The 14,433-nt window shown below is 37.4% G+C and overlaps 1 protein-coding gene across 5 annotated transcripts in view; it reads right to left on the bottom strand.

The window, feature by feature from the left end:
• Nucleotides 1-787: 787 nt before the first annotated feature.
• The window catches only part of PLCL1 (phospholipase C like 1 (inactive)), a 366,630-nt gene continuing 352,984 nt past the window's right edge, over nt 788-14,433 (bottom strand). For all 5 annotated transcript variants that reach the window (XM_061380875.1, XM_061380893.1, XM_061380898.1 and 2 more), the window contains one exon: nt 788-2,445. In XM_061380875.1, coding sequence (XP_061236859.1) covers nt 2,263-2,445 — 183 coding nt within the window. In that variant the 3' untranslated portion in view covers nt 788-2,262. The remainder of the gene's footprint in view (nt 2,446-14,433) is intronic.

Here is a 14,433-nt window from a genome sequence, read left to right as displayed (position 1 = left end):
GTATAGCCAATATTTTAAGTGAAGTAAAAAATTGAAATTTTATGTGAAATCTCCTCATGTTTAAAAGTTGCCTATTGTTTAAAAATTTTTTGAAAAAGATTCAGTGACCAAATAAAATATGTCATGTATGGACTATTTTCAATTCAAAGGCTGACAGTACCAATGTACATGCATATTGTTGACACAGAAAGATATTCAGGATGTACTGCTTTTATTGCTGTAAAAAGCCTGTTACAAAACAGCTTCTATAATATGATCTCATTTTTGCTAACAGAATAAACCAGAGAAGCCACTCTGAAGATTGGATTTGACCCTAAAATAAATACATGAATAAATATCCTTTGAAAGTCTGCCACGCTTTAGCTTGTCTTCTTGTCTCTCTGGTAAAGGCATGGATTTTTCCACAAGGAATTCAGGGAGGTGAAGCAGTCCACAGGTGAAACCAACCAATTGGTTGATATCAGGAAGGTTTTGTTTCTATTTATATCGCCTCTTTTTCATCATAAAGGACTTAGATATCCATGTTCCACTATTCCTTGTAACTACCGTGCAGGGGAAGTATTTTTTACAATGGAGGGTAAGGACATTTTCTGGTTACTGTATACCATTGGAAACCTACCTTCAAATGAGCTTGTGTGCTTTCTAAGCACCCAGTTTTAAACCTAGGGAGAAATATCATCATATCTGGTCCGTGGATGTATATTCTGTAAGATATTTTTGATATAAAAACTTATTTTCATTATCGCTCCTTTTTCCATTAATTTCCAATAAAAGAGAACGATAAAAGTGTTGTTTTATATCTTTACTGTCTCAGTAATGTGCAACATAAGCATAATAGTGTTAAGAAGTCAGAAATAACTTAACACAGTAGCCATAGAAGATGTTTGTATTTGCAAAAGTTCAACAATGATCTTCCCTAGCTTCCCCCAAATTAGCATATTTGTTAACCAAATTAATTAAGAAGCTTTTCAAAATAAAAGCAATGTTTTAAATAAATAAATTTTCATAACCATAGAACATTAAGTTCTGTTGGAGGTAACAAACATATTATACTCCAGTACTTTATGAAGATATTAGGATAAAAATTATCTGGATGCAATTATAAATGTACCCGAATTAGTCATTTGCTTTTTTGGCGTGTTTGTTTTTCTGCATGTGTCAAAATTATATAATAGATTTTTGTAATCAGTTAGTCCTTAAATCATCACAATGTTATCTGATGCACAGAATTTATATCATCTCAAGATGATGATATGATATTGTTTGGACGACGTCTTTAAATTTAGTACTATAAATTAAATGCAATGAAAGCCAAGACCTCCTCTCTGCCCATGTTTGTTAGAGAAAATGAACTCTAGATCCCCAGTTTGGAAGAATGAGACATTCTTACAAATCTCAACCTTGAAATTTCATAACTGAATATTGTTGTCACATCAAAATTCTAATCTCAACAGAGTTTTCACTGTGTTTCAGAGTGGGTGGGTATAAATTCACTTATGATCAGCTTTCCCAATGACATCACATTTGTTTAGTAAACTACAAAAAGCTTTCTAAAAATTGCTTTTATTTAATAAATATTTTAAAGAGTTCACTAACTGATCCTCCAGAAATTCTGATCAACTGTTTAGCTTTCATTCACTTTTATTTCTACTGTGATTCTTAGGAATTTGTCTAATCTATATTTAATCTATTAAAATATCTATGCATTGGTAACTTTGGCTTCCTTCCACAATAAGCTATGTTAAGATCTCTAAATTAAATGACAAAGGTAGAGAAATAAAATTAAACACAGCAACAGGTTATAGTAAGTGCTCTTTAGAATTTCAGATTAACAAATTTGTCCCAAAATGATAAGTAATAACTTACCAAATGAATAATGCAACACAGAATAGATTTTAACAGAATCTCAACCTCTCTCTCCCCTTCCCATTTATCTCTCTCAATCTTTCTTTTTTGCTCTCTATCTCTCTCTGTCTCTCACTCTCTCACACACACACACACATACACACACTTCCACCCACATCCATACATGAGTGTGTACACACATCTCAGAATTTTAAAACACTGCTTCTAGAGGTTTTAACTTAGATAAATTAACTACATTAAAATACTGACGCTGTGAAAATATCTGTTTATGTCCAATATCCCATAGAGGGCATCTTCTTGTGAACTTCTAAAAATCTTATTAAAGAAAGCAAATCAGAAGGGAAAACCAGAGTCCTTGGCAGGAAGGCTAGGTGAAGGCATTGCTGTGGCTCGGGGTCACAGCTTCCCATTGTCCTCACAGCTCTCCTTCTCCTCTATGGCCTCCAGGCTGCGCTTACTCTTCACCTCAGCACCACTGCTGGGGGCTTTACTGAGGCCACACGACAAGCACGCCAGCTGGATCTGCTTCATGTTTTCTATGGCTTCATTCTTGGCGTTCTTCAACAGGTCTCCCTGGCCCTACAAACAAGCAGAAATAAACATCAAAGAAAAAAGTTACAGGCCAGGAAGATCCTAAGTGACATCATTCTATATGCTTCCTGCTATTGCTCAGCGAGGAAACAGACTCGGACTCGAGAGCCCACTTTTGCCAGGTTTAGGCCACATCTTGCATTATTGAGGGTCTTTGTAATTTAACTCAAGGACCTCAACCTGAGCTTTCACCGTTGGTTCTGTGATTGCCGGCAGCCCCCTTGAGATTCCTGTGGGAGGAAACACCCTCCTCTGAATGTATGGAGGACACTCAGCCCTTCCATCACCAGGGTTTGAGACTTTGCACATTGCTACAACTCCTGTCCCACCCAGCCCAGCATTCCTAAGCTTGGGAGAAAACAAGGAAAGAAGCTCTTCCTCAAAAAACCAAAAATTAAATCAGCTCCTTGGTGTACAAGGTCTTATTAAACAAAATATCTTCCATAAAGTAAATCACACACCCTTATGCTTGGTGAGCTGCTATTTTGTTTTATTTTTTTTTTAATACACTGCATCATCACTGCAGTTTGCAGTCTGATAAGTTCCAGGTTACCCACATTCCTTCTATCTCTTCCATTATCCTCAAAACAATGTTTCCATCTCGTTGATGGAGGAGAGGCTCTGGAGGCTTAGTGTGTCAATCAAAACAAAAAAGCAAACAAGGATCACAGAATATCATCCATTGTCAGTTATATCAGAGCCTGAGGGATCTTTTTCCATTATCTTTTTTCTTATTTTAGTTCATTGTTGTGATGATCAAGAATGTATGCTGACACTGGCCCAGGGGGTGGAAGAAGTAAGTATGGGGAAGCCAGAACATGTCTCCACAGGGTACAGACAAAAGAGGAAGCAGTTCTGTCTCCTAGCTTCATTCTCACGACACTGCATGAGAGTATGACCTTGAAACTGGAGGTTACACGAGCTGCTGGAGAGTTTCTGTATAAAGCAGAGACTCCAAGAAAAGATAAGTCATCTATTTTATGCACGATATGCTGTTTGCTCTCTTTAATTTGATGAAGGCTTTCACCTCAGGGTATATGAGAAAGCTTGTATTTAAAATGCTTTGGAATATTTCCTCAAAATCTGTACAAGCACTTGCCAGTTCCATCTTATGTCATAATAGCTCAGTCCTTCAAACAACACTTTTAAACACAGGATGAGTAAGGCTTTGTCTAATATTTTTGTTATGGTGTGCCCGTGTGCTAAGTAAATTCAGTCGTGTCTGACTTTGTGTGACCCAATGGACTGTAGCCTGCCAGGCTCCTCTGTCCATGGGATTCTCCAGGCAAGAATATGGAGTGGGTTGTCATACCCTCCTCCAGGGGATCTTTCCAGCCCAGGGATCAAACCTGCATCTCTTACGTCTCCTGCATTGGCAGGCAGGTTCTTTACCACTAGCACCACCTGGGAAGCCTACCGTATTTCATACACCACACTTAGAATTTAGACTAAGACTAGACTAGAGACTGAACACTCTAGGATATAGAGGGACTTTCAAAGGGAAAAATATGCACTACACCAACAGAATTTGGGGAGTATAGACAATAATAAGCTCCCTTTGAAAGTTAAAAAGAAGGTCATATCCATCTTGAAAATGCAGTCCTTAAGCAATAATAATAATTTAACATACAAAGTGCTTGCTCTCTGTGGTCATCCTTCTTCATGCTTTATACATGTTCATTATTCAATTGTCACAACATCCCCACAAAATAGGCATTTTTCTTATTTTAAGTTTAGAGTAAAAAAACAAATAGAGGCCCAGAATGGTCCTCATTCCCAGAGTCACACAGCTGCTAAGTGGTAGAGCTGGGGTTGAAATAAAGTCTTGCAGTTGACTCCAGAGTCTGTAGTCTTAACCACGACCTGATATGGCATCTCTTCAAGGCAAGTTGTGCACTCTACAAAGCACATTAAAGCCTCCCAGTCATCGTTACCCTTGGAAACAAGACAGATAAAAAGACAATCATTGCCCAGGTGGCACAGAACTTAGAGATGGGATCTACAGTCAGGAAGATAAGATGCACCAAGATATGTTGGCAGGGACAAAAGTCAGAGGATCTTCGTTGTGCTTTTAGCTCCAACAATTTCTCCCTGTGCCATTTTATCTCTTGTAAAAATGATGAAAACATTCTTCTGCCTTCCTCATACTTTTAAAGGTTAAAGAAAATATGTTGAAAAGCTGTTTGTGATTTAAATAATCACAAGTAAATATGCTATTAGGTGATATAAAAAGCAATTGACATAGTCAACTACTAAATAGTGGGAAATGGCAACCCACTCCAGTATTCTTGCCTGGAGAATCCCACGGACTGTAGCCTGTCAGGCTCCTCTGTCCGTGGGGTCGCAAGAGTTGGACATGACTTAGTGACTAAACCACCACCACCACTGCTAAATAAATGTCTTGATGTTGTGCACATTTTAATATAAAATTTACCAACTTATTTAAAATGCATCCATAAGGGTTTGTTTTTACTGAGATAGGTATACTGCTACTGGTTTTACAAATGCAAACATCCCTTTAAAAAAACAAACTGTATTAATAAACAGATTATACCCACACTCATTTTCAGAGTATTAGTTTTAAGTGCTCCCTTTGCTCTTAGTGTTGAAATTTTCATCAAGCATTTTTAAAGCATGACAAAAGCAAAGCTGGCATCTTTCCTAATTGCAAGAGAGCAGTGAAATACACAAAAATATCAAGCTTGATACTACTAATGCATGATGCTCTCATGTCTCTTTTCTGGCAGCAGGTTATGAAACACATCTAATTAATCAGCCAGAATGTCATCTCATCGGTTCTGAGAAGCGTCATCCAGGCCTAAAAGCCGGACTGTGCCAGTTTTGGTAAACAGAAGTCACTCTCTCTAGAAAACAAAGGTCAATTGGAGAAGACAGCTTGTGCCAGTACACAAAAACACAAGGACATCATCTCTGGATGACTAAGAGACAACACGTCCTGGGTACGTGATATAGGCAGGTAAAAAATGTTAGAAGAAAAATTAATCTATTAACTAATAGAACAAGAAAAACTGAAAGACTACATTATTAAGATTTACACTTAAATACTGATGTAAAAATGCTGTTTTCAATTTTCTTTTTAAGAAGAAAGCAGAGAGGTCATCTTTCTGTTCTGTGACTAAACTCCTTGAGTCCTCTTGATTAAATAAGCAGAAGCAGAAAAGACTCATTCTAGGCAAAACTGTGAAGAGGGTGAAGTTTACTGTTAACAACCCCCATCTTGCCATTCCTTTCCAGGGCTGACTTCTTCCCACTATATGTGCAGTGATTTCTATTGACCAACCAGCACCCTTTCTCTACTCCATCACACTTCCTCTCAAACTCCCTAACTAGGCAGCTTAGACCATATCTCTTCCCTTGAAATAGCTCTGTCCTGTGTATCATTTCCCACAAGGTATATTAGGTATTTAGATCACTGAGCTAAGCCAATTAAAGATACTAGTGTGTAGTATTCATTTAAGGAGTATTATAACTGGGCATTTCTAAAGAGTATACTTAGAAATTCTCCTCCAACAGAGGTCTTGGGAGAAAGGCAGAAAGGAGAGAAGCCCAAGAGAATTCATTTTACTTGATGGTATATAAAGCGTAACATCTCTTGGGAAAATAAATCTGAGATTGTAATGGCCTGGAATGAACAATTAATGGACAATCTGACCATTGAATACTCAACTTGAAAGAAATGTCAAGCTGTTGCCAACATTTCAATATATGAGCGATCTCAAGGGAATGTTTAGCATCTCTCCTCTAGTACTAGGGACACTTTAGGGGAAAACATGAGGACTGCTTCAAGCTGAAGAAAAGTAAAAGTAATAAAGGGCATCTCAGGCAGACTGATGCTGATGACTGATGCTGAGACAAGAGGGCTACCAAAAGCCCCAACAATGACCTCCACGGTTATTTGGCTTCCAAATGTCAGAGCCCATGCAAATCCCAACACACTTAAAGAGTAACACTTAGAATCATAGAAAACCATAAATCACTACAGAAATTTGAATCTAAAAATTAGTAATGATTAATGACTTTTTTTTAAAAAAAGATACATTAAGCATTCATAATCAAATCTTTCCAACATCATTAAATTGCAGTTAAAATACATTATCTAGAAATCAAGAAATATGTGATGCATTTAGATTGCAAATGGGACTGATATACTACCATGCCACCACAATTTTTATTACTACTAATAAATTATTACTGACAATAAAAAGCAGAAATATACACACAGATGTAGAGAACAAATGTATGGACACCAAGGGGGGGAAAAGAGGATGGGATGAATTGGCAGATTGGGAATGATTATACATTACTATGGGCTTCCCAGGTGGTGATAGTGGTAAAGAACCCACCTGTCAATGCCAGAGCTGTAAGTAAGAGACCAGGCTTCGATTCCTGGGTTTGGAAGATCCTCTGGAGGAGGGCATGACAATCCAGTCCAATATTCATGCCTGGAGAATCCCAGGGACAGAGGAGCCTGGCAGGCTACGGTTCATAGTGTCACAAAGAGTCAGACACAACTGAAGCAACTTAGCATAAGAGAGATAACTAATGAGAACCTACTGTATAGCATGGGGGGTGGGCGGGGGGGAAGAAGGCACACTCTATTTGTAGGACACATATTAAGCTAACCTTAAAAATGCATTCCAATATTCAATAGGTGAAAATACTGTTTGATTCCACTTACACAAGGTACCTAGAATAGACAAATTCATAGAGTCAGAAAGTACATTGGTAGATGTCAGGGCCCAGGAGGTAGGGTGAGTGGAGAGGGGGATGGGGAGTTAGTGTTTAACAGGGACAGAGTTTCAGTTTAGGGAAGTGAAAAATTCGGGAGATGGATGATGGTGAGAGGTGCAAAACAATGTGAATGTACTTACAGCTGCTGAACTGTACAGTTAAATATGGTTAAAATAGTATGTTTTATGTGACATTTACCACAATAAAAAATTTTTTTAAACTTTAAAATGCTATTGCGATACTAAACAGAAGCTAATACTTATTGAGCACAATATACTAAACATAAACCAATTTGTACCCATTGTCTCAAAACCATAAAAGAGGCTAGAATTCTAAATGCAAGTCAGCTCTTAGCTATATAACAATACATTTTATCATCTATCAAAAGACGTTTAGAATTTGTGTTATTCCTATTCATACTAAGAAAGGCAGTTTCCCTCCAGTGTTTGAAAACAGTCTAAAATAGTTTTGGCTACATTCTGGCAGAGTAACTTACAAAAGACATCCATGGTCTTTAATATCCATTTTTCCCATGAACTGCACAATTCCTTGTGATATCAGTGCATGAAAGAGCAGTCAAACATTATAACTAGTGTCCTTGTCATGTGTGAAGGAAATGTCTGGGTTGCCTCAGAGTACACCACAAATATTTAAAGCAGTTAATCAAGACTCTGGGAATAGAGAGGCCCTCACGTATTCACAATGACACCCATAAACAAATGCAACACTGTCACCAGGCAGGCTTGTGTGGCTATGTGTCATCACACACTCAGTGGCAGACAGATTCCCCTGAAATTCTACCCACATGAGTGTCAACACCCACAGCTAGAGTCACCTCTGGATAATACTGTGGCAAAAATCAGCCACAGACAGTATGATGGTGTTAGTACCTCTTTATTTATTCCAGCTCCATTTGCTGGACATGACCATATTGTAGTGGGCTGTGCACAGTTAATAACTGTTCAAAAAGCATGCTTTTGAGGAATCTTTGTATCATCTAAAAGGTGTAAGTGTTTTGCTCCAAAGAGATACACACAACCATTACAGTGTCCTTTATTTGAGAAATCAAAATAGCAAATTAAAAATGTGTTGGTGTCAAAACAGATATATTTCTCTTGATGTTACATTACTGAAATATTGGGTAAAACTGTGCAAAGATGGCCTGGGATTCTTGCTCTCCAGAATGAAAGCCTAGTTATGTAGAGAATGTATACAACATGTTAGCAAGAGTAACAGGCACAGAGATGTAGCCATGGGGAAATTACGTACAAAATACCTCAACTGCACAAAAATAGAAGTTCTCATTGCAGAAAGTTATCAATACTCAGATTTATTATTTTTCAAGACCTTGTCAACCAAGAGGCATTATACTTGCCTCTTAAAAATGGGAATTTTTACCCTATGAACATTCAAGAAATATAGATGAGTAGTTGAAGAGTAGTTCTGGTCTAAGAGTATTGACTTAATGGAACTTTTTGTGTTATTCTTCTCCTGAAACTCTTAACTTAAAAAAGAAAAAAAGAAAAAACACTGCTTTTCAAATCTTTATCACATAAAGCATTAAACTATTTCCTTTTTATAGGAAGAAAAAAGTGAACTACAATGGACATGTTTACCTGAGCCATTAGATTTTATAATTTTTATACAGTTCAGTTTTTTAAATTATCCTCATGACACATTTTAGTATTTTTCAGAACTCCAATTAATCAAATATCTCTGAAGATTATGGAAACAGAACCTAAGTAAGTATTTTTAGTATCTGAGAACCTAGATCTGAAAGAAGAATAATTTACAAAATGTAGAAGATATTTCAAAAAAACTTTTAGAATAATTCAATGCCACAAAACATTAAAGAATAAAACAGAAAGACTTGTTTAATAACAACCATACAAAAGATTCTAAAAAATATGAAGTCATACTCTATTAATATTCAACATAATAAAAATTATGTTTGAAAGTTAAATTTGATGACATATCTTTTAAGACCTGGTAAATAAGATTTTCTTTTTCCACACATCTTTCTCAAATAAGAATCTTTGTATTAACCATGTTTTTTTAAATTAGTTTTCAATATAGAGTAGACAACTATTGTGTCATTGTGTGAGTATCCATATATATATATAGAGAGAGAGTACTGGGCTTCCCTGGTGGCTCAGGCAGTAAAGAATCTGTTTGCGGTGCAAAAGACCTGGGTTTGAGCCTTGGGTCAGGAAGATCCCCTAGGGAAAGGAATGGCTTACTCACTCCAGTATTCTTGCCTGGAGAATTCCATGGATGGAGGAGCTGGTGGGCTCCATGGGGTCACAGAGTCAGACACAACTGAGTTGACTAATACACTTAAACATATACAGTCCTATATGTAAATGAAGTAGTTTAACATTATTTAAATACTACTCACTAATAATAACATAATTGCATCACTTTAACAGAATGAAATATAAAAATTATATGATCGTTTCAACAGATGCCTAAAAATCATTTGACAAAATTCTATATCATTTCATGAAAAAACTCTCAATAAATTGAGTATATATGGAATGTACTTCAATATACAAAAGGACATATGTGACAAGCCCACAGGTAACACCATCAGTTCAGTTCAGTTCAGTCGCTCAATCATGTCCGACTCTTTGTTACCCCATGGGCTGCAGCACACAAGGCTTCCCTGTCCATCACCAGCTCCCGGGACTTGCTCGAACTCATGTCCATCCAGTCGATGATGCCATCCAACCATCTTATCCTCTGTCGTCCCCTTCTCCTGCCTTCAATCTTTCCAAGCATCAGGGTCTTTTCCAATGAGTCAGTTCTTCACATCAGGTGACCAAAGCATTGGAGCTTCAGCTTCAGCATCAGTCCTTCCAATGAATATTCAGGGCTGATTTCCTTTAGGATTGACTGATAGGATCTCCTTGCAGTCCAAGGGACTCTCAAGAGTGTTCTTCAACACTACAGTTCAAAAGCATCAATTCTTTGACACTCAGCTTTCTTTATGGTCCAACTCTCACATCCATACCTGACTACTGGAAAAACCATAGCTTTGACTAGACAAACCTTTGTCAGCAAACTAATGTCTCTGCTTTTTAATATGCTGTCTAGGTTGGTCATAGCTTTTCTTCCAAGGAGCAAGTGTCTTTTAATTTCATGGCTACTGTCACCATCTGCAGTAATTTTGGAGCCCAAGAAAATAAAGTCTGTCACTGATTCCCCATCTACTTTCCATGAAGTGATGGGACCAGATGCCATGATCTTAGTTTTTTGAATGTTGAGTTTTTAGCCAGCTTTTTCACTCTCCTCTTTCATTTTCATCAAGAGGCTTTTCAGTTCCTCTTCGCTTTCTGCCATAAGCGTGGTGTCATCTGTATATCTAGGTTATTGATATTTCTCCCTGAAATCTTGGTTCCAGTTTGTGCTACATTCAGCCCAGCGTTTTGTATGATGCACTCTGCATATAAGTTAAATAAGCAGAGTGACAGTATACAATCTTGACATAATCCTTTCCCATTTTGGAACCAGTCCATTGTTCCATGTCTGGTTCTAACTGTCAATAGTAAAAGGTTGAAAGCTTTTCTTCTAAGATCAGGAACAAGACAAGAGTGCCCACTCTCACTATTTCTATTCAGCATAGTATTGGAAGACTTCACCAGAACAATTAGGCAAGAAAAAGGAATAAAAGATATCCAGATTGGAAAGGAAGAAGTAAAATGATGACCTGATGTTTTATATAGAAACTCCTAAAGACTCCATAAAAATACTGTTAGAACTGATTAGTGAATTCAGTAAAGGTGCAGGATACAAAATCAACATAAAAATATAATCAGTTGTATTTCTATACACCTACAACAAACTATCAGAAAGCGAAAGAAATAAAATAATTCCATTTACAATAGCATCAAAAATAATAAAATACTTAGGAATAAATTTAACATAGGAGGTGAAAGATCTGTACACTGAAAACTAAAGGCACTGATAAAAGAAACTGAAGATAATACAAATAAATGGGAAGCTATCCCATGATCATGGATCATAATTACAATTAAGATGGTCATATTACCCAAAACCATCCATAGATTCAATGTGATCCCTACCAAAATTCCAGTGGCATTTTTCACAAGAAGAGAAAAATAACACGAAAATTCATACAGAACAAAAAAGATCCGAAATAACCAAAGCAATCCTGAGAGAGAACAAGTTGGAGGCATCATACATCTGATTTCAAACTATGTTACAAAGCTAATCAAAACAGTATGATTCTGTCATAAAAAGACACATAGACCAATGGAACGAAACTGAGAGTCTAGAAATAAAAGACTGTGCTTGTCTGCTTAGTCGCTCAGTTGTGTCCGACTCTGTGTGACCCCATGGACTGAAATCCACCAAGAGCCTCTGTCCATGGGAATTCTCCAGGCAAGAATACTGGAGTGGGTTGCTGTGCCCTCCTCCAAATAAAAGACTAATAATATATTACTGTTGTTCAGTCGCTCAGTCATGTCCAACTCTTTTTTACGACTCCATAGACCCAGGTTTCCCACAGTGCAGGCGGATTCTTTACCAGCTGAGCCACAGGAAAGCCTAAGAGTACTGGAGTGGGTAGCCTATCCCTTCTCCAGAGGATATTCCCAACCCAGGAACTGAACCGGGGTCTCCGGCATTGCAGGCGGATTCTTTACCAACTGAGCTACACACACCGCCCGAAATAAGAATGGTCATTTAAAATAAAATAATTTGTATTTCAACATGTAAACACCCAAGCAGGCATTCAGGAAACCATAATGAGGTAGATAGATACTTGTACTTACTTAATATGATTCATTAATATTTAAAAGAGAGATAACAGGACCAGATGCCTTTCTACACACATAAGATACAGGAAATGACAATGCTGATGTACCACATAGATACCAGTATATAAACAAATAATGGCAACAGACCAGACTTGCTTACATATAATAAAAGAAGGAAGGAAATAATCTTAATTAAGATAGGGATAATATGTCAAGACAAGTACAGAATCTCACCATGGAGAAAAATGTGATAATCCCACAAGTTAAGAAGTAAATAATGTTCCATACAGCTCATCACAGAGAAGGTAATGGCAACCCACTCCACATCTAGCCTGGAAAATCCCATGGACGGAGGAGCCTGGTGGGCTGCAGTCCATGGGGTCGCGGAGAGTTGGACACGACTGAGCGACTTCACTTTCACTTTTCACTTTCATGCACTGGAGAAGGAAATGGCAGCCCACTCCAGTGTTCTTGCCTGGAGAATCCCAGGGACGGGGGAGCCTGGTGAGCTGCCGTCTATGGGGTTGCACAGAGTCAGACACGACTGAAGTGACTTAGCAGCAGCAGCACCAGCACATCTCATCAAATTTGCCAAATCTTCAAAAGAACCTCAAAGGACATTTTCCTTGTGGTTGATAATATCAGCTTCTACTTCACAGGATACTGTGGAAGGCTTATCATGGATTATCAATAATAACAAAGTATCAAATCAAAACCAATATCTCACTTCAGGTTGTTCCAATATTACAATTATAGAAATTATACAATCAGGTAGACAGAATGCCCAGAGTGAATACGTTATTCAGTGATTTGGAAACAATATCTTTATTCATTTCAGCTTACCTCTCAGTAACTCCTTCTCATGTACTGGGCCTTTCACATAACTTCTTGTTAAACAATCATTTACAAAAGTCCTCTGATTTGTATTTTAGAATGTGCAGTCAGGCAAGACTCAAGAAAGTCTTGAAGGACATGGAGCAATTCTTCATTGTTTTGCACCATCCTGCACAGTGTAGGAAAGCCAACATTCCTGGCCTCTCCCACTAAATGGCAGGAGAATCCCCCTCCCTCCGAAAGTCACCTCTACAATGTTCTTAAATACCCTCTAGGGGGCAGTACTGTGCCTATTAAGAACCATCAGGCTAGAATCTGGGGATACCATGTTGAGCACAGATGACCCCCAGCCACATAAATCTTAACTCTAGTAAGGGATATAGGCATAAATCAAAAAGTCACAAAAACAAATTTATGCCTAATTGCAAGTTGAGCTACGTGCTTAAAGGAACTGGATGCTGCAGGAACAGGTAGTCTAGGGTATTAGCCAAGGCTTCCCTGTGAAAGTGACAACTGAACAACAGCTTGAAAGATGGAGCGGCATCTTCATTTCTTTCCTGGCATCTTACAATCAGTGAGATACGATGTGAAGGTCTTTTGATGCTCACCTTGAATCTTTAATCCTCCTACAGTCTTACAGATACAGATAGCATGGGAGGTGATTGGTCTAGAAGTATACTGCCTCTATGACACAGCACCAAAATTGTCTGACACATCCCATTTTTCCTTATATTTCATTACTTAGAATTTATTTGTTTCCTTGAAATTTAAACTGGGAAAAAAACATTGAAAGTGGAAAATACTCAATAAAGTTTAATTTAGTGACAGCATCATTTTGTTCCACCAAGTAAGAGCTCTCAGTCAGTATTTAAAATTTTTGAAGAATAGCTATAATGTTTTCATAACTACATGGATGAAGAAATGGACTCAAGATAGCTAAATAAATATATTTCCCAGGTTCGCACAAAAACAAGCATGAGGGAAATAACTAATAATGTCTGCTTCCCAGGATAACAGATGGTTTTTCTTCACTGCATTATTTTTCTTTGTATTTAGGTACATTACATGCTATGCTGCACATGTCATCTAATAGATTTTAGAAATGTAGAGAAGGAGAAAATAGCTTAAGACTTTTTGATTTAAAAAAGAATAAAAAGTCCTTTGAGAAAACTTGTGAATGTCCTTAGCATAAATACTACATTGGTGCTCATACTTTGATATCTGACCTTTTCTTTCAATATGGGTACAAAGTTTGGAATAATATAATAATTTTAATCTGAGCCAAATTTTCAGAAATTTGCAATACAGAAGCAATGATAGAAGATTCATGAGTAGGGAAAGTGTGGAGAAGATGATTGGTTTTCATTTTAGAGAACACTGTGCCACCTGTTAGACTCCTTGAACAAAAACCCACCAAGTATTAGCAAGGTCATTTGAGGCCTCAGTTTTCTCATCCATAAAATGACTATGATAATTGTACCCATCTCCAGGGTTAAAAGCAAGATTAAGAGAGATAATACATGTGAATCGTTTAGAACAATGCCTGGCATACATGGTAAACACTAAAGGTTGTTAGCTATTTACTATTAGTCCATAAACTGAAAATTTA

Source organism: Bos javanicus, chromosome 2 (assembly GCF_032452875.1).
Source record: "Bos javanicus breed banteng chromosome 2, ARS-OSU_banteng_1.0, whole genome shotgun sequence".
NCBI lineage: Eukaryota > Metazoa > Chordata > Mammalia > Artiodactyla > Bovidae > Bos > Bos javanicus.
Note: the sequence above shows the minus strand (reverse complement) of the source record. Positions and strands in the feature narration are given on the sequence as shown.